General features: G+C 33.2%; 1 protein-coding gene across 13 annotated transcripts in view; it reads right to left on the bottom strand.

The window, feature by feature from the left end:
- LOC119634387 (tyrosine-protein kinase Fer) overlaps positions 1–22,281 on the bottom strand; it is a 37,112-nt gene that overhangs the window by 5,990 nt on the left and 8,841 nt on the right. For all 13 annotated transcript variants that reach the window (XM_038028503.1, XM_038028494.1, XM_038028502.1 and 10 more), the window contains 4 exons: positions 1,775–1,871; positions 1,370–1,703; positions 1,039–1,311; positions 799–976 (listed from right to left, as the gene is read on the bottom strand). In XM_038028503.1, coding sequence (XP_037884431.1) covers positions 799–976; positions 1,039–1,311; positions 1,370–1,703; positions 1,775–1,871 — 882 coding nt within the window. The remainder of the gene's footprint in view (positions 1–798; positions 977–1,038; positions 1,312–1,369; positions 1,704–1,774; positions 1,872–22,281) is intronic.

The following is a 22,281-nucleotide window of genomic DNA, read 5'->3' as shown; positions in this document are numbered from 1 at the left end:
GGTTAGTTTTGGAATGGAAACACGGAAGATATTAAATAGCGGGTATTAAGATTTTTTTTTTAAACAAGGATAGAAATAAAATATAGAAGAAAAGTACAAACATCCCATTACTTTCTTGAATTTGCATCATTATTTATTATGACATAGTTATGCCAAATCGTTAAAAGTTGCCTTACCATGATCAGACTAGAAATCTGAACAGTGGAGATTACTAATTATTTGGTGGAGCTTAGGGGTACTTGTTTCAAATTATTGAAAATGTTAGAGCTTTCAAAAATCGTTTTTAACAACACGTATGAGTGCATTAGATTTTTCCAACGTTCGTAAAGGATTGAAATACGCAATGCAGTCTCCATAATATACCCATAGCCTTGACATAAATGAATTACGCAGTTGGTGTCCACGTCTGTCCGCCAGTATTTACACTAAAACTCTCATAAACAGTCAATTAAATAAGGTTAATGGTTTGCCCAAAACCGGCAAAACAAAATAATTAAAGTAGGCGGAGTGTAAACGTTTGACATTATATTTAGACAACTACGTATGTTGCGCTACTTGCATAAATATAAATCATGTGCACGAAGCGATGTATGAAGCATTTCAAGTAAATTTTAATCTTAATTTCTCCGTGCATTACCGCCAACGGACAGCAGTTCTCCACAACTTCGTTTTGCAAATATTATCGACAGTGCATTTGCAAAAAGTACGAAGATTAACCATAACCTTAATATATCTATCTAATTAAAAAACGTTCCCATACACCTATACCCTTAAATCTTTCCGCTACTAAGCACCTACCTGTTGATGATTGTTGAAGCTATCTTCTATAAAATTTTGATCTAAAGTTAGATGATCATCACAACCAGAGGGTAATTCTTCGCAGCCTACTTCGTTTAAAGCAAACTTAATCATATCCACTAATTTCTGCTTTTGTTTTTCTTGACAGCGCAAAGCATTTAGATCCTTGCACTGGCGGCTGCAATTTAAAAATTATTATAAATCGTAAAATTTACTAAAGCATTTTCTTATAAACCCTACTGTTGACTTTCTTTACTGGATTGCATTCCGTTAGTGCCATTTGAGCTTAAGCTACCATTGGCTGTAACCGGCGCGCCTGCGTCAACGTGTTCAATCATTTTCAATTGCTTTTCCTGACAATCCTTAACAGACAACTCCAGATCTAGGAGGCGTGTTCTCAACCAATCGACAGTTAGATTATCTACCGCTAAAGTACTCGACTGCAGCTTGCCAGGTATATCTCCAATAAGTGCTTCATCGAACTGGAATACTACTGGACTTGTCGGGGATGTTCTAAAAAATCAGTTTATTAGTTGCATTATAATTTTTATGAACATATTTCTTCTCAAACCTATGCTTTTCAGTGAACTCTCGATACTCTTCATTGGGATTTACACTACTTATCACATTATCAATACGTTTTTGTATCTCTTTGAATTTATCGCTGGTCAGATCACCATGTTGGCTGGCTTCTTGCAAAATATTCTTCCATAACAATATGAAGCTTTCTTGCACTGATTGTTGATGTTCCAGTAATCCCGGCAGCAAAATATTACGAAAATCTTTTTCGACTTCGACGGCCTCGGTAATGGAGAGAACGTATTCGTTGTGGGTTAAATGTAACTTACGGCAGGCTTTTTGATATTTGTCTCGTACATCATCCAATTTACGACCACCACGCCCAGCTAATATTTAACACATAAGTGGGCAAACAATGTCTTTTTTTGTTTTCTACACATTTTTGTTTTTCACTTACATTTTATATAATGCTCTTCGAAACGCGTCCTTAATGCTTTGTAACCCTCGAGATGCTTTTGATATTCGGCCTTTTTACGTACAACTTCATCCGTGAGCTAAAACATCGAAACATAGACATAAGTAAAATTATTTTGATGAAGGTTGACTTTCATATTCCAATTCAAAAGCACCTGAATTATATTATCACCCAGAATTGCGTACCACCGATATAGCAGAAATAGTTTTTAATTGATCGTACTAAGAAAATTTTCTTTAAGTGTGGTTGGGTTACGCAAAGCCCGATTTATCTGACTTAGCCTTTAGTAATTCATGTAATACATTTCAAATTTTTGATTGGTGATATAAAGTATATTAAGTTTGTGCGGCCGTATGTAAAACCCAGGCGGCTTAAATTAGATTCATTTTTTGCTATACCATCGATTCAGAACCATTTTCTAAACCGACCTGGTCTTGTCTGTTCGTCTGACCATCTTTCAGTCTGCCTGTCTGTTTGTCTAATGTCTGTCCATCGATATTTGTCTGCAAAGTAACGGCCACAATTCTCGAGATGTTTTGAGGCAATTCGGTATATTGAGTTACTCTGACCCAAGCACAAACACTATTGAGAATTGTGCACATCGGTCCACCTTTCCGGCCACTCCTCATACAAGCCCTTCTCTTGAAAAATTATTTAAAAAAAAAAAACTAAAAATTTCAAAACTTCTCGATAGAAGTCGCTGAGTAAAAGTATTTTGACTTTCTAAATTGGTAGGAAAAATTTGTTTCGGCTGTGGCAATTTTTGAGACCCTCTCATATAGCCGTTCCTATGGAAAATGAAGCTTTATATGATAAAAAGGTCGAACTTATATTTTATTTTGAAAATTAACTCACTTAATATTAAATTGACAAAGAAAGTAGCCTAACTTAATTTGGACCACGTAGATCTATTTTTTGGGTACCGTCGTTTATAAGAATTCTTATGAGACCTGAACACTTATATGCCAAGAGAGTCTAATTGTTATTATTTTTTTTCTGATTAAAACTTGTTTACGATAGCAACTAAATAAAAAAATGAACTGGACCGAATTTGAACCACATGGGTCTATTTCTTGGCATTCTATACAAGATATCCCCTGAGTAGTAAGTTCTTTTGGAACATGGCTTAACTTTTAATATTTTGTGATGAAAATTAATTCATAGTAGCGTTTCATCAAAAAAATTAACGGTAGTGTATTTGGATCCATTTTTTTTCGACCCCAACCTATATAAGCCCCTTCAGGAGACGGAAACTCTTAAACACAGAGAAAATCTAACTTTCCCATACACGGGCTTTCACGACATTAAGGCTTTGCTCGAAAATAATGTGTATTGTTAGCCGGCATTCACAGACTATAATATACTTGTTTTCTTTTCTTTGTTTCTCACTTTAAGCAAGCCGTGAGAATGGGGGAAAATACCAAATGTTGTATAATGTGAATTAGAATAAAATTTATAAAATTGATTTCTTAAAAACAGCTTTGCAGACCTGAGAACTAGTTGTTGTTTTTGGTTAATTCAATCGATAAAAACTTTCATTTTGTTCCTAAAAATACCCCTTATTGTAGGAAACAAGCATCTCTCAAAAGTTTGAATGACAGATACTTGTTTGATTCAAAAATTTTCTGAATATATTAAAGTTGGGAAAAAATTGTTTAAAGTTAAAATGAATTTAAGAAGGCGCTGCAACAGCGCTATATAAATATGCGGAAATATATTATGAGTGGTAAACAAAGTAAGCCTATATTTCAAAACTAATCATGATTATTAGAATATATCAATATATCAATTTCATGTAAATTTTAACATTTTACGAATGATTTAAGACTCTTGAAAACCCAACGCACGAACATAAATTGTAGGTTTTATATAATAAAAATATGTTTTTAGGAAATGTATCTAAAACACAACAACAGCGTCCTACTTGGCAATTGTTATTAGATGAGACCGCTGCCTCAGTACTGAGAGTTGAAAATGCGAACAACATTTTTTATGAGATTTTTAGGTCACAAAATAATATATAAAAAAATATTTATGCGTTCGTCAACGCATAAGCGTTCACATTACGTGGGGTGTAAAAACAAAATATGGAAAAGAAACGAAATTGTTAGGAGAATACGTATTTATACGTTAACTGCCAAACGTTTGTATAAGCAAACAAAAATTTAATAGACAAATAAACTAATTTTGTATCGCAGTATGTTTGTTTGTCGTTGGGATCCTTAAACACAAAAGAATAATAGTAAACAAAATAAAGCATAGCGTACTCAAATATCCGGTTTGAAAACTTAACCAATCGTTAAAGAAAGCTATGTTATTTAAAAAAGGTGGGCGTGCTTAAATACTGATATTGTAATAGTTATCAAGAAATGCTTAAAAAGTATTTCTCCCTTGTTTTCTTTTTTTTTTACTTAACGTTTTGCCAAATTTATTTTTGGATTAAAGCAGAGCCGCCTGTACTTGATTACTATACCGCCTTTTAACAACTAACTTATGTTAATTTTTTTTGTGGAGATGGTAACATGAAAATGCTATATAACTAGATATTTGGATCAGCTTAATATATTTTAATACCATAAGCAAGCTTTGGATCAGCTATTTTTCTAATAGCTCTTAAAAGCATACCATAAGCGAAGTCCAACGTATAAAAGATGCATATGTGTAAAGAGCTTTTAGAAGAAGTATTTGTTTCGCATCATAAAAACATAATTTAATCTCAGTTAAAATTTCCAAAATATTTTTGGTAGCAATTTTGGCGTCAGAAATTTTCTGTTTAAGATATCATCTTCATCATGACCTATTTGTTAACAGCTCTACAACTTATCAAATTTATATAATTAATAGAAAACTAAGCGAATTTTTTTTATTTGCTTTAGCTAATGAACAATAAATTGAATTGGTTGCAAGAGTTAACGCAGTGCCTATGAAGCATTATTATTATACGTGAGCAGCATTTTCTACTTTATTCCATGGAAAATGAATAAACGTCAAAACTAAGTAAATGTTAGATAAACATCTAAAGCATCATTACTGTGGTCGCTTGTTCTATGGTACGGCGTTCACACTTATATTCGCAAAGGTGTTTTATTTACTTTTCCCTGAATATTTATATTTACTTAAAAGGCAAGCGTGTATCTTTGGAACTACGTATGCTGAAGCATTCATATGTATTCACATTCAATGAAGCATTTATCGAGTAGAACGTGTATTTAGGTCAATCGTGCTCTAAATACGAATGATTTATATTTTGCTCATGTTTATATCCACCACTGAAAATTTGAGATATACTCATTTTGGCAAAAAGTGTGCAACTCCCAGAAGGACGCTACAGGGACCCTATAAACCGTGTATATTCTAGCCTAGCACCAAATTTGAAATCGATCTAGGCGCCTAGCTCTAAACTCTATATCATGTAAGCGTGCATCCGTTTGTCAAATATGTACGGCAAACACTCTCCTAATCGCAAAAATTAAGCTGCCGTTAAATACATAGAAAGCTATATTAGCTATACAAAAATTGAGCCAGGTCTACCCAATATTATAGCGTAGTAAAATTTAGATTTTTTCTCTTTTTTTTGAAGATGAAGGTGCCGCATTGGCGGCTATCGGATATCACCTTTTACTTGCTTAAATTGAAAGTATTTGTTTTTTGTTTACCTCAAGTGCTTTGACTGTTTATGTTATATAAAGCCAAGTAAGAAAATTATATTCGGGCAAGGCCGACCATTAAATACCATACACCACATTGTCTAACACATTTCTTATTTTTATTCTAAAACACAAAAATTATTTCTTGGCATATTCTTCAAGTGCGTATTTGTGAGGAAGCGGAAATATAGTCTGAAGTGATCTAAACCTGTTCGTCCGTCTGATATCTGCCCACGTAAATTTGTATTTAAGACGTGTGTTAGCCCAAGGACGAAGTCAATTTTGTAACCCCTTCTCATATAACTATTCCTACGCAAAGTGGAACTCCCAATTTAGCTCATAATAGTATTGACAAAGAAACCTACCTTACCGAATTTCGACCACGTAGGTCTATTTTTTGGATACTACCACATATAAGGATTCTCATGAAACGTAAATATAAAAATCTAATTGCTTACTTTTTTGTAATACAAAATTTGCTCATGATAGTAATTAAATAAAAAAATTAAGTGGACCTAATTTGAACCACACGGGCCTATTTCCATATCAGATATGTCATGGTATTTTAATAATTCACAATAACTTTTCAGCAAAAAAAATTAACGGTAGTGAATTTGTATAGGTCAATTTTTTTTTGGACCCCAACATATATCGGCGCCATGCCGGAACGCAAACTTTTATATGGAGAGAAAATCTAACATTTCAATATGCACGCTTTCATGACAATTATGACTTTGCGAGAAAATAATGTGTACTTCTTGGAGTAATACTACTAAAACGAGCGAATAACTGAAATAGGCGAAGTAGTTTAGGATATGTAAGAGTCGACATTGCGAAACTATAATGTTCCTACTTGTTCTCATTTCAGTACGTTTATTCATTTATTAAGTAATTACAAAGCCGCGAGCCTATTACCTAGTTATATAAACGAATTTCAGGTGCAAAGAGAACCTGTAACATAAGTGATTGTAAAAGTCAGCTAGATAGCTGCTAATATAATCAGCTTGCTCCATAAAGTAAGTAATTATCGATTCCTACGAGCAACAAAACCAGCAACATTAGTGGTGCGGTCAATTTCTTTCTAAATATACTTGAAAGATCGTCGAACCATTTCTGATTAAATGGTAATGCATTCCAATATCCAGCAACACGAACAGTAAAAGGTCGTTGGTGTAACTTCAAATTTAGCAAAAAAGAAAGGGGATTTATAAGTGATATAAGCAATGGAAACTATACGCAAACTATGACAAAGACATGAATTCGCGCAGAAGATGTAATGTCCAGAATACGTTGTGCAAACAATAGGTAAAAAACGATCTAAAATATGATCCCAAAATTTTCTATGTTTTTCTGAATGTAACCACATATGCTCCGCCCATAAACTTTAAAAACTTTGAGTGTGTTGATCAAAGATAAATTACGAACTTATTTGGAAAAAGTCGTATGTTGCTTCCTCACCCAAGGTCAGCCGTAAATCCTCAGATTTGTTCCGGAGCTCTTGACAATTTGCTCTTGATGATTTTTCTAAACATTGAGAAAGGTGGAAGGTTAAACTTAATGGTGCTAAATGGTGAAAGATATCCTTGGTTTATGAACCTTCAAGCAAACGACAATGAAATGCAAGGCTGATAGCGTATTAGATATCTAGCCGTTATTATGGACAAAGTACTTATTTCCAAGAAACGCACAGCCAAAATAGCTAAAAAATAACTGTATATGTATATCAAAATCCTTCACCTGGTATTACATAGAAAATAGGAATAAAGTCTTAAGAATTTTTGCAATTTAAAAAAGTGAACTCTCACCTGTGGTAACAGGTTTTATTATCGATTTTAATTAATAATTTTTCCTTTTTAATTCAAACCTGTATTATTAAATTGATACGTTAAATTGAACGGTAACATATCGTAGTCATCTCCCATATTCTGCATTATATTATTATTGATTATAGTATATTGTGGAACTTTAAGGTTTTTCAACCCCACATTTCTATAAAGATTAAAGTTGCTGTATACGAGAAACAAACTTGCTTTCAAAAGGGAGAAATTGAAAGATCCTGAAAAGCTTGATTTACTTTATTATTTCGCCTGATTATTTTATCGCTTACTGCTTCACTTGATTTTATTTTAAGTTGTCAGGCCAGCGGGTAAGGGATTATATTTTAATTAATTCCAACAATTTTTCAGTCAGAAAATGTTGTTTTTACGGGATTTCCTTGTTGTGTTGAGCTTCCACGAATTAATGTTAGTGAAGTATCACATACCCACTATGTGTTAAGCCGGCAACTACGTGTGCGTAGGTGCTTATAGAAAGCGAACTTTAAAAAAGAGGTTATTTTAAGAGATTGTTTTTTTTGCACGACAGCTGCAAAAGGGGAGGATTTTATTCTTTTCATTTTTATTCATTTATTTTTTGACCTTCTCCATTAAGCAGCTTATTTACCTATATTTAGTAGCAAATGTCGATTTAAGAAAGAGGCTTCACATTCTCACCAACCACGAATTTTGCAATGCAATGTATTTAAAAATATTATAAGATAATTAATTATTTTATTAAAAATTTATTATTAAAGAACAAGAAATGTAAATCCTGTAAAAAAGAGGACGCTGGTATGTGATTTCGAACGAAATATAATGTATATATATAACATAGAATAAAATAATAAATTAAAAGAAAAAGAGAATAAAAAAAGACAGTTATAACTCGACATTAAACGCTCCTTTACTCTACGTTTTCATCGTAAAGTGTTAGTTACGGCTACTCCCCTTTGAAAAGTTATACAGAAAGAATTGCAATTTTCAAAATTTCTCGGCAAAAGTGGCAAAGTAATAGTACATCGGCATTCTAAATTGGTATGAAAACTTCGGAACGGTTGGGGCGATTTTTTGAAGTGAAGTTCATATGACGAAATGGCCTACTTTGCAAAGCTTCATGATGAAAGTCAGATCACAAAAGCAAGTTTAGGTAAAAAAATTAACTGCGCTTAATTTTGAATACGTACACTAATTTGGAACCTCTTCGCCATAACCATTCTTACGGAAAGTAAGAAAGTTCTTTGCAAAGAGGTTTCATTTTTAATATACGATTCCATAATAGTGAGTTCTTATAAAAATAAGGTATAATTTTTGTGTCCAACGCAAAAATAAAAGTGGACGATGTTGTGAAGGGTATTTAAGTCGTCCAAGCCCGACTACAATATCACTTGTTTTATTTTCCATACTTAATAATAAACATTGTCTTCAGATTGCAATTATTTTATTAGGGGTTTTCAAAATGAACATGCCTGAATGCATGATCCCATAAATGAAGAAGTAGTCAATTAAACGTATTGAAGTTTGGTCGTTCAATGCAACTTTACTGTCAATATATTTCTTTCCGCAATGTCGATACTAATGGTTTGGAAGCTATTAACGTTTCCCATAAAAATTGAACTGAAGATTAGAATCTCCCAACACCGACAGTTGGCGGTGTATTTAATTTGCCAAAACATTTTTTTCCCAATTAAAAATCCTATGAAGTACACAGCGGTCTCTGCAGCAAATATCGTCTTGGTCGCCAAAAGTAAGACATCATTTTCAAATTTTCAAAAAATTGGAAGCAGGCTTATATTAAAAGGACGGGCAAATCGGTCAAAGTGCACGCCCACAGTACGATATACACTAAGAACCTCTTTGTTTTCAAAAACAAAGAGATGAACTGCGCTAAAAAATTTCGTATTCTATTGGCGATTCTATAATATGCTATAATATAATAAAAAACAAAAAAGTCGACCATATCCACTCAATACCTTATGAGCTACAGAAGATTTGTCCATAACTCACATGTTTAACTATAAATCAAAAATCGAACATTCGTTTTCGTGACCCGCAATCTAATGTTATACATTCTTTCGAAAATACTTACTCTAATTAGGCTCACGTTATTTTTACGCAAGTTATTGAATTGGCTTTGACGAAGAAATGCTTGAGATGTGCCAAAACCAGGCGAATGGAACATTATATTGACTAAGTTCACGTTGTAACTGATGCTTATTTCTAAGTGTCGCATGTCAAGTATCGAAATCGGCATAAATAAGTGCGCTTATATTTGCAAAGTGGCTTATTGTGCTTTTTTATGTAGCACAGATGTATCCGCAATTCCGTACCGTCAATTATGGACAAACAATTAGTTATTGATTTCAAAGAATTTCTCTTTCATGTTATCGTGGACTTTACAGTCGTATAAAATTACATGTTTAGCGAATAAGAAACAGGTTATTACTTGTTTTTTGTTTGAATTGCGATTCGATGTTGGAAAATTGTTGTCGTCTCAATATGCTATGTCTACTAGAAATCTCTGTTACATGTGCATGCATAAATGCATCTATACATTATTTTATGATATATTGTTAATGCGAATATTTAGGAGAAAACTAGCAGTGAAATTAGTAGAAAAATAAAAAAGTAGCAGAATATGTGCTCTGAATGTAAACAGAATTCATATAGATGTACTTGCGTTTATAATTTTATAAATACACTATACAGACAAAGTCTAAGCCGCATACATTAAACTGCAGGTGTAGCTGCACATTTTTGAGTAAAACAGAATTTTTGCCACACAAATAACGAAAATGACTGCTTATTAAAACGGCTGCCACTGTCACCAAAAGTCGTTGAGATTTAACGAATATTTATTTTGAAGCATCTGATGGTGTCTCATGGTGTCTTGTCTACTTGAAATGCAATAAAACATTATTCTTAGACACCTTGATGTTGCTCTAAATAATGGAATTTCTTCTCCAAGGCGGATCATGGAGCATAAATACACATATTGATGGGGGTGCATTTGAAAAAGAACAATAATAAATGTCTTTACGCAGATGAGAGCATTCCCTGCGAGTAGCTCAATTCCTAATTTTTTTTTGAATGTCATAACTTGTTTAACTAATGAGCTTGCGGTAGGTCTTGGATTTTTCGGCAATGTCTACATTTATGCTTAAGGAAGGCGATAAAAAAGAAATAAACTAATTTAGGAAAGAAATAGAAAAAGGAATAACGCTGACTCTTAACAGCTGCGCATTCTGTGGAAGGTACAGAGGTAAGAAAATTTAGTCTTTTTTCAATTGAAAGAAATTACTATAGGCAGAGTGAGAAGAGTGAGCGTTGCGCCACTAGCGCGAAGAATTTCATCCAATGATTTTCCCGAACAGCTGTGCCTAGCTAACGCATTTGCTTTTGTGCAAAACCTTGCAAGTGACGCCCATATCAAAACGGTAAATTTATTAGAAAATTGATAGTTCCAAAAACATTAATATTAATAATCGGTTCTGCATTACGCAAGACGTTGGCCCAGTGAGAACCATACGCAAGCTGAATATTACAGAATATGACATTGCTATGGTTGACTGAACCGTAACAATATCTTTAAGTGGTAGCATTTTTCAAGTACGATTATCAATAGGTTGCTGAAAACTAACACCGATTATCTAATGGACAACGCCAAACTAATAATTTAAAAAAGTAACCATAAAAAAAAAAACAAATTTCTAAACATTAAAAAAGCATTAATTTACCTTATAAGATGCGCTCTTTTTTCTACAAGCTTTGCGAATTGTATAAACGACTGACCAGATTAACATATACGTTTATAGTCGTGCAAATAATGTCAAACTTTTGCTTTGCGATAAAAACAATCACGGTGATCAAAACAGATGTGTTCGTTTGTACGCTTTACGAAATTGACGCCAAGTTAAAAATGAATGTGTTTCATTTTCGTCGAACTGTTTATCTACTTTCTACAAAGATCGCGACAAGGACACTAATACTACTAATTTTTAAATAAAAATAGTCTGTATTTAAGCTTTTTAACTCAAAATAATGATACGTTCCACAAGCAACTTTAGATATTGATTTGCTGTAAAAATTCGTGGTTATTGTTCATATATTTAACAGATTTTCATTTTGTCTAAACCGCGGCGTAACAATAGCGGAAGCAAATTTCAGGTACACTAAAGAGAAATCTTCATACTCTACATTGTTTGTGGCTTAAGAATGTATATTAAGTTTATTCGCACATATGCAACGCTCAGAAGGACTTAAGGTGGACTCGAAAATGACTCTGAATCGGTCTAAACTTTTCTGTCCGTCTTGTTTTTTATTCAAACTGCCGGTCGAAATATTTAAGATATTTCGATAAAATTTGGCACAACGACATGTTTTGGCCAAAGGGCGGCCGCTGTTGAAAATGATCCGGATCGTACTGCTTTCCTATCACTTTACATGTAACACCTATTTTCAAAAGTCATTATATGAATAAGCGTATTATGCGAAATGGTGCAGGGTATTCCATGGTGGTCCATATCGCACTGTAGTATTCTTACTTGTCTTAATCAAAATCTGCACAATTAAATAAAATGTGTAAATGTCTCATCTTCTGCTGAGTTGAGGTTTTTAAAAGCGTAGTGGGCAGGCAACTGTAATGGTTATCGATTTTCTGTTAGAACAGCTTGAGCAAAGTTCACTAACGAGTTTACTAAATTCAGGTTAACAAAAAAAAAGAATCCGTAAGCAAGGACATTAAGCCGATGTACGACGACTGAGAAAAATGTCCCATTTACGGGGAGATAAATAACATTGAGTAATAACAACAAGAAAAACAAATCATAAATATCAGTACAATGTATTCAATCAACATAATTATTTGAGAAAAGTTTCGGAAAACAATGATGTAATAATCTATGGATTGGTTAGCATTGCGAGCGTTTATACATTCGAACATACATGCGTAAATATGGAATTATTTATTGGAGAAAAGCAGAAATCGCGCATCACTCAAATTTAAAGACAAGAATTTTTCAACCAGTTGAAGTCATTTTTTGGATGATAGTTAAGCAAACGATTCACTCAATATAATAGCATAGACTCACAAACATTTGCATCTGTTGCGTGAGTGCACATATCTACACTATAAATCATTGAACCTTGTCTCAACGCAAAAGTAAATATAATTGAACGAGAATGAAAGAAATCGAAAGTTTCACCACTTTGTGTTTGTATGCGATTGTGTTTTAAAAAGACAGCGGAGCAGTAGAAAAATCAATGCAAAATATTTACGTCTAAGAGTATAAGAGCTTGTTTTATAGAAAAGAAGGTCAGTTTTTTGATAAGTTTAAAAGCGCTTTGCGATGATATTCCAATAAAGAAAGAAACTAGAAAGAAACAACCAAAACAACAAAAGCTGAAGCAAGACACTTATTTGACCTTATCTGAGATTAAGTCACATTTGGCGCTTCTAAGGCTTCTAATATTTTTTTTCTTACCTTTTTCTTTCTACTACAGCGATAAAAGGAAATTTTCCACTTATATCCAAAACGAATTCAACAGTAAACAAGCAAGAAAATTAAATTCCGTCGAAACAAATCTTTTATACTCATCACCTTTAACCCCAAAAAGACAAAAATGAAAGAACAAAAATCCCATGCTAAATAGAAATTGTTTTTTCACTGAGGCATTTGGGCGGTGCAGGCGTGTCTTTTAAAAAGTTTAGGTCAATTTTAAATTCTATTGCAAATATGTAGGCGGTATCTTTAGTTTCTCTAACGGGAGAATGTTTACTAAAATTCCACAATGTTACGCAAACAGGCGGATGGACAGACGAAGAGGCGGACATGTTTAGGTGCATTCAAGGGTTGTGAATGGACAAGAATTTGTATACCTTATACGGTTTTGGAAGCTTATATCTGCGTCTTATAGAGGTATTGAAAAAATAATTAAAGTTTCATACACTATAACATTGGGTAGGCGTGGACACTTTTTTCCATTTTCGTACCGGCGCTACAACATCGCTCGTAGAATATATTTTCAAATTTTTTTTGATTCATCTACTATAATTTAAGAGTTTAAGAGAGTTTAAGGGTGATGAGCAACAAGCCAATACTTCATTTCCTTTGAAAAACAGAGGTGCTGTGGGCGTGTCCTTCGATCGATGTAGCCCTTTCTCAATATCAACTCGTTTGCAAGAACTTCCAATGCTTGTGCCATATTTGAAGTCGAAGTCTTAATTTTTGAGGCCAAGAGAATGTTTACAACAGACATTACACAGGCGAACAGAGAGACATGCTTAAATCGATTTAGAATTTAATGCTGGCCAAGAACATATAAACTTTGTGCCGTTCCTGATGCTTCCGTCTGGGCCTTGCAAACGTTTTGACAAAATCAATATACCTCTCATCCTACGGTGATTTAATATTCATCAAAATCACACCATCAACCGTCCAAAAGAAATGCCATTAAAAAATATTCCTGCTTCGCGCATCGAATTTAATTTTTTGTTTGTCAGAAAATCAGGCATAGAACTTTTGCAATTAAAGATCCTTATTAGGACTTTTGGGTTTGCACTGTGGAAAATTTGAACAACGTGTTTATCATTTCCGGAACATGCGAACAGTGATCTCTAATCTAATACTTCACGTCTCAAAATTGTATTTTGAATGTCTAGACCAATAGTTCTATAAAAAAGCACGGAAACGAAGATAGAAGTGACAACAATGTTGGTTTTCAGATAGGTACCATGGGATAAACCATTGCGAAGTGACTCCAGTCGTTAATGAAACCTACAAAATATTTTAATCCACCACATGCATGTCGAGAATGTTAAGACAAAATGTTAAGATGTGAAGAATGACTGTAACTGGATCAGGAGGGCCGCATAAGTGTGCCTGTTGACAACATCTTAGCTCTAGCGCGTATGTAATTGAATGGTTTTAGGCACTGTTTAGTGTCGATGAGGGCGTTTTATTTGTAATCTACAATTTAACCAATTGATAGAGCCTTACCTTCTTATATATCTGAAATAAGTAGAACATAATTAAAGAATTTATACAGTCAAGCAAAAGACGCCATTGTATATCCTACACAACTTCTTCACTCATTTCCAGAATAAAAATTCTGCCATTATTCCGTGGGGCGCCAAAACGTGGACGTCACCCAAATTTAGGGAAATTGATTTTATTGGCAAACATCTTATTATTCTTTACTTATTTCCTTTCTAAAAATTAGACTTTGTTGGCTTATTTTTTAGGGGTAACGTTATATGGAATGGGGTCAAAAAACATAAACGCATTTAGTCCAAATTTGATACAATTAATTTTTAGGTTAAATTACTGTTATCGTCCAAGTTTCTTTATCAAAGGCTACAAAGCCCACCTTTTTGCTATGTAAAGGCTTACTTTCGATAGCAGCAATTATACGGGAAGTGGTTGAATCTTATCCAAATTTTCCGTATGATTATTGTATGCCAAAATGCCATTTTCCGCTGGTTTTTGTCGAAAACTCTAACTAATGTAAGAGGTTTATATGAGGAACAGTCGTTAAAATGATGAGATCAGATCCATTTTCTACAAGGTTCATCCATAGGCAAAAAAAAAATACGTCAGTGTACTAAATTTCGTCAAAATATCTCAAAAGTGTGCGACAGTTCGTCGGAAGCACACATATATGTCGACAGGCAGACCACCTTCATAAAAACCCTAAAATCGGTATAAATATACAGTTACTTTAAATATTTCCAGATGCTGCACATACCTAAACACAATACACCCTGTACCAAATATATAATGAAAAGAGAAGCGTTTTGTTAACATTACCACTACTTTTTTAAAAATCTTTAAAAAGGAATTAAAAAGATCTCTTAATATTCAGGTTTTTGCTTTATGGACAAAAACAAACACGCCAAGAATAACCGAAAAACAGGTGCTATTATAAAAGTAAGAGCGGAGGAAAAAAGGAAATTTATTGGAGACATGAAAAAACTCATGCAACAAAAACTAGGATAAGAGAAGAAAAACTTTTTTTTAATTAAAAAGCATTTAAAAAATAATAATAATAATAAAAGTTTTTTTTTTGCATTTTTAAAACAAGAAATATGGTAAGAAAATTGATTATACTTTTAAACAGAAAGCTATCAAACTTAGAGATTAAATAATAAACTATTTTTTTTAGGTCATGGATTAAAAAATTAGATTTAGATTAAACCTTTCTTTATTTCGACCCTCTTAGCGTACCACGAGATGTAAAAGCTTTGCACGTACTGCAAGTGACCAAAAATGTTCTAAAAATACGGCTCAAAAACTAGTTTATTTTTGTTACGTTCACAGCACACATAGATTTTAACTTATCAAAAAGACAGCTCGATGATCACTGCACATCTGTGCTTTAAACCAGCTTTTAAGGCGTCAAGGTAAACAAATAAATATGAAAGAATATACCAGTACAGGATGCTTGAAAAGCGTGGTTTCAAAAAAAAAGACTTGCAAAGTCTCAATCTTAAATGTTGATGAACTTTCATTTTTATCTCCAATCTGTCATGCTCGCCATAGGTTTGAATTAATGGAATAGATGGTTGTTTGCAAAATTTTTTCCTTTCAGCATTTCAGATAGATCGAGAATGTGTATATATCGCAAGATTATTAAAAATTCGTTTTAAGCTGTTGCGGGGCTTTATACACTGAGAATGATATCAGCTTACAGCATTCCTGGTAAAAACATCGCCAATCGAGCTGCTCCTGGAAGAGCGGTTATGCAAACCCAATAGGAAAACAGAAAGAACAGTTAAAGAAGATAACAATGACATCTGCAAATTAAAACCAGGTGCTTGACTTCTGTCAATATGCTGCCATATTCTTACAGCAGCGGCGTGTCAACAAAAATCGGAGCACGATTCGAACATAAGGTGGATCCTAAACGCAAACGTCGAATAGTGGATATGTAAAAAATACGAAGGGTCGGTTACTTCGTTAGCTGTATGTGTAGGTTTTTACGCGCGTGTGTCCTTCGTTATTGCTGTTGTTAATGTTTTATTACAATAATAGTTAAAAATACATTTGGGGCAAATAGCAAGAGTGATTCTGTTGTGCTATTGCCACATGCAAGAAGCTTCCAGTGTCCAGAATGTTTATGTTCAATTATATTAAGCGAAACCGAAAAATTCATTTCATCATTCAACATTTCTTTTGTGACTGCACATTAATGACTTTAAGACTACTCTCATGGTGCACTTTATATGCCCAAGGAGCGTGATGAATCATAGATTTGGCTGTTAGAATTGATATATTTATAGAACTTTGTCGGGTCCTTTTTATGAACATAAGCGTCGTAACACTTTGTCTGGAGCGCGTTAAATATAAAAATACATATAGTTAAATAGAAAACAACATGCAAAATCCTGCGAAAGCGGGCTACCGCCTAAATGGCCTATTTCTGATCGTCTTTAATTTCTCATGGAAGCAGGTGGGGCACTCATTTGGGCCAGGTACTTAAAGAAATTGCAATCCATTTGATACAGGGATAACTTTTTGTACACCAACATAATTCAATTAAATATAGTGGCACAACTTCTGAATCCCCCCCTTCCCACAAAATAAACTTTTTTATAAAGTCTAAGCTTTATATGACATATATATTTTATAATTTAGAAGCTTTAATTTTCAGTATTTTATAATTAAAATTGTCTGTATAGGATCTTTCATATGCAAATTTACTGAGGTGAGATACGAAAACGCGTATCCATCTTCCAATGTACGCCCAAATAAAGGTTCTCATGAAAAGTGGGAACGCTTTATATAAAAATAAGTCATAGTTTTCGCTGTTTTATGCCAAAGACAAATAAAGAATCGTATTAGTGAAATATAACATTGAGTAGTTTAATATTGCCCAACAATAACATTGCAGTTTGTTATAGTCAACACCGTAGGATGGGGATACATTCGTTTTCCAAAATGCTTGCAACACTCACTTGAGAGATCCTTTGGTGATTATATCTTAAGACATCGTCGGCGATGAAATTTTACTGTTGCCTGCTATTTTGCTGCACTTTTTGTTCCACAATTATTATGTAGATGCATAAGCACATGCATACATATAATATCAGTTGTAACCGTCTCGTCGTCGTTGTGCCGGTGTTTTCGTATCTGTAATTGATTCCTAGACTTTTATGTGCTGTAAGATGCTTTTCTATCTTTTGCATTCCTTTTTTTTTGTTGGTTATTATTTCAGAGTTTCCATAAAAAGCTCACATTAGGAAAAAATAATAATTATAATAATAAAGTCAGCAGAATTTTTTGGCAGAACAAAAGTACGCATAGTGAGTGAGACATTTTTTCGTCTTCTGGTTGTTGACCGAATGATATTTCATGTTTCAAGGTTCAGGAATAGTTGGCAAGCTTGTTTACTAAACAAATACAATTATTCCGCATTTATTTGTTCCATAATACCAGAGACATGTAGATTATACAAATGACAGGCGCTATGTTCCTTTGCGACATAAAAATAATAAGCAGAAAAATATTATACTTACGATGACCGGCTTCAAGGTAATGAAATAAACGTATAAAGGAAACAAAAGCAGTTAAATAACGAGATTCTACAAAATCGAGCATCCACATATTTATTGTAATCTTATCTGCAATGTTTTAACGAAAGGAGAAAGAAAAGAATTTCCTTGTTACCGTTTACTTAAAAATTTGGAAATAATATATTGGAGCCAAAATCTGTTTACTGGTATTAGTGAAGCTCTTCGTGCATTTTGGTATATAAAAGTTCCCTTGCATTTAACAAAAATTTGTCCTAAAACGAACTTTTAATTCAAATTATCAATTTAAGAAGTTATTATTTAACCTACGCTGGCATAAATAAATTTGTTTCAATTGAATGGACGCAATTGAAAGAAATATTTATTAAAAGTTAAGCATTTGTGGGGTGCACTGACTTTCTACAAAAGCAAATTGATTTCATTGTGCATATGAACGAATATATGAATGTATGAAAGGAAGCGTGAGTGAATTTTACTAGTCGTGGATATACGGAAACAGAAATATGACCCTACAAAATTCCATAAAAATTAACGATTGAATACGAATTGTAAATAAACTATAGAGTGATTTCTTCAGGAAGTTCTTTCTTCAGAAAATGCCCATAAATTTAAAGTTTCATTGTTGAAAGCTGATATCCTATTTTTTGCAAATTGACTCCTTTTGGGTACAATAGAATTCTCTGACAAACAAATTACAAAAAAAATGCCAACCAATACTCTTCTTCAACAAAACGGTTTCTTCTTTTTTACCGCAACCGCTTACTAAATTGAAGTATAAATTAAAGCAATAGAATGTAATCGTTTGGTTTGAGTTGATTTTTTTGTTGCCGGGAAAATGTATTATTCTTTACACATAATGCACATTTTTTGCATATCCGGGATAGTAAGATCTATTATAAACTATTATTATTATTTTTTTCAAGCCAAAGAAATAAATTCGTGGACTAAAGGTAGGATGAGTATCAGCCACTAAGACTATCGGCTCTTCTTTTTAAACCCAACATCAAACGATAAGTGGTAGAGGTAGAAACGGTATGAAAAAAGGAACAAAGAGGAAGGATAAATATATACTATTTGCATTGAAGCGCCTCAAATAAACCAAAACATTTCGAAATGTCAACAGATCCCTTAAACCAATACCAACTTTTATTACAACCCCCTTGGAAAGTTATTGAGAATTGTTATAGATGAATTTACTGTGATCTGCGAAAAACTTCGCTTTTATATCCATCTTCGAAGGGTAAGTGGTATATTCACTTTGTCAAAACTTTTGAAACGCCCAGAAGGAGGCTCCAGAGATTCCACAAGGCATATCCATTCTTCGGCAGCACCAAATTCTAAATCGATTTAATCATTTTGCTGGTCGCAAAAGTGAAGCTATCGACATCAAATTTGGCAGAAACATTGGAATTTCTTGCAAGCGCGTTAATATTGAAAATGGATCCTATCGATCGAAGGACACGCAATGCACTATAAACTGAGAACATCTCTAGTTTTCGAAAGGAATAAAAAATTGGTTTTTTGTTAATTACTTATAAACTACAGCAGATAAATATACAAAAATTTGAAAGTATATTTTACGAGCGGTGTTCTAGCACCGGTTCGAAAATGGAAAAAAATAACAACGCCTGCCCAATATTATAGTGCACCAAAATTTAATTTTTTTTTCAATGCCTTTATAACGCGCAGAAATAAGCTTTAGAAACCGCTCAAAGTGGACGAATTCTTGTCCATTTACAACCCTTGAATGCATCTCAACATGTCCGCCTGTTCGTCTGTTCATCTGTCTGCTTGCGCAACTGTGTAGTCTATGCGGTAATAATTCTCCCGTTAGGGAAAATGAAGCTATCGCCTACATATTTCCAAAAGAAATTGGAAGTGGCCTAAACTTTTCAAAGGACACGCCTACAACACCCAAGCGTGTCTTGGAATATTGGAAAGACTTTAGTATTCAGTAAGAATTCGGCCACAATCGCAAATCAGAGGAGAAGATTTCTTAAGGATCCTTTGATATGTTGCAATGATACGCCCAAGTCAGATTCTTCCAAATGTTTTGATAATGACCTTTCTGACGTTGGATATATATATAGATGAAGTAAGGTTAGGATTAACATGCGAGTAGTGCGGAACTAAACTTTCTAAATGTAATGGATATATGCGAAATGTGTGATGGAAACACACATCTTCGATATTGTTTGCTGCGAGTCGATGCTTTATATAATTGCGCACTTATTCCATCTATCGCTATTTATTGGCAACTTAAGTGTCCAATCCCCGCCCTTACCTTTCAGGGGAAGCATGTTCTATTACCAATCAAATTAATATAATGATTTAATAAATGCTAACATATATGGAAACAGAACGGACTGGGGATTTCAGACCCAAGCATTTTAAGAAAAAACTCGGTTTTTTTACGTCCCTTATCATAATCTGGGAGGTCGGTGGCATAATTTTGGCACCATCTTTGACCAGCCGCTTTGTATACATATTGTTATGTAAAATATCCGGTATTCCAGGCTTTCCTTAAAATTTCTCGGATTAAGTTTGCATCACAAAATTATCATTTTGCAATATTAATATCTTCCCAACATCTTAAGAGCTACAGGACTAGATAGTTTCCATGAAGACTTATTTCACCAAATATTTAAAGTTTGTAACCCTATTACATACCTAACAAGGTAATTACCAAGCACGGTTTCGATATAAAACAATAAAAAATCTGGGGATATTATGACAACTTTCAGGAAAAGTATATAAATAGTGGAATTTTTGTCAATTTAGCATACAGTTTTTGTACAACCCGGACTTTAAAAAATATGCTTGTATTTTTATTTTATCGTCAACAACACAAGTTTCAACCAATTATGACAAAAAATAGATGAGCTGTAATTTTTCAGAAAAATTAATTTTTTTAATTAACTTTTGTATTCCAACTTAATGTTGAGTTTTATATATTCATTCAAATTATGTTATTCCATGTCATATCTCTTTTCAATAAATAAAGAAAAAGGCCCCACACAACACCATTTCTATAAAGCGTTGTAGGGATTAACCGTGGTATGCGAGCTATGCTTTTATTATGATTCTGTTCGAAAAAATATTTTAGAGTTTTCTTACTGAAATATACATTATTATTCAATGTCCATCGAGAGAAATAAGAAGAATAGAGTGCAACGATTCGCTAACAAGATATAAATATAGTTTAAAAATGCAGAAAAATTTTCGTTATTATGAAAATTCATTGCAAAAACCTTTATAGGAGCAAAAAGGAATATTATTGAAAGTGCTTCATATAACTTGCAATCCATTTATTTAATTTTCTTATATGCTTTGCGGTTATATGTGCATAAATTGTTTTATAATGATTTCCCTTAATACACTTTCTTAAAATAGCTAATCTAAACACCTCTGATTCTTTATTGCAGAAGCCATAAAAATGTTCGTTTTATACACGGTAGCCAATAAGGTCTCCATACAGTACGAAAAATTAAGGTTTCAATTATTAAAATCTCCATTTATGGGTTGGGCGCAAAGCTATATGTTTTAAAAAGCAAAAACTTGTAATTTTTTTGACTTTAGATAAAGTTATAGAAAAGAAATATATATATATACATCAATCCCAATAAATATCACAAAAAACTGTAGATACAGCAAAAACACATTACACAAGTATCGAAAAAAAACATCTTTAGTTAAGGGTAATTAGTTTTTGTTCGTCCATGTAAATAATAATTTATCAGTTAAAGCGAGTTTCTTTATTTCTTTTACTTAAAATGTCACAAAATATACAAAAACGGAAAGGAATTTCTCAAAAATATAGAAAAGTATTGTAAAGTTTAGAAGTAGCGTAAAAATTGTGCTACTATTCAAACTATTATAAAAAATTACAATGACAGAAAATACGCATCAATCAGGCCGACCAAAGAAATGACACCCAAAACCAGTGCTATCGACACTGCAAAAGAGCTGGAAAAATATAAGTCAGTTAGCATTCATCCTGAAACTGTTTGTAATGTTTTAAGACCCGTCGATTTCCATAGCCGTATTTCAAGAAGGAAACCATTTGTAAGCAAAGTTAATATGATAAAATGTCTCGAGTTTGAAAGCTCCACAAAAATTATATCATATAAATTTTGAAAAAAATGAAATTTTTAGTAACGAGTCGTAACTTTAAAACATTCGGAAACCTGGTATTTATTGACAAGGACAATTTTAAAACCTGCACAGCAAAAATGGGCCTTTCGGGTAAAAGAATCCTTTAGCAAGGAAATCATTCGAAACGTACATCTCTCGTTGCACTACTACTACACTTGGTGACTACTTTACAAAGCCCACAAACATTTACATACTCCTCCACAATCCCGGTATTTGAATGCAATTGAAGATATATGGCATGAGCTGAATTGGCGGATTTGAAAATGTAAAATTTCAAACATGCAAAATCTAAGGGTGTGAAGATAATTTCGAATTTAACTAGTAAAGACACCTACCATTTCT

This window comes from Glossina fuscipes, unplaced genomic scaffold, assembly GCF_014805625.2.
Source record: "Glossina fuscipes isolate IAEA_lab_2018 unplaced genomic scaffold, Yale_Gfus_2 3, whole genome shotgun sequence".
Lineage (NCBI taxonomy): Eukaryota > Metazoa > Arthropoda > Insecta > Diptera > Glossinidae > Glossina > Glossina fuscipes.
Note: the sequence above shows the minus strand (reverse complement) of the source record. Positions and strands in the feature narration are given on the sequence as shown.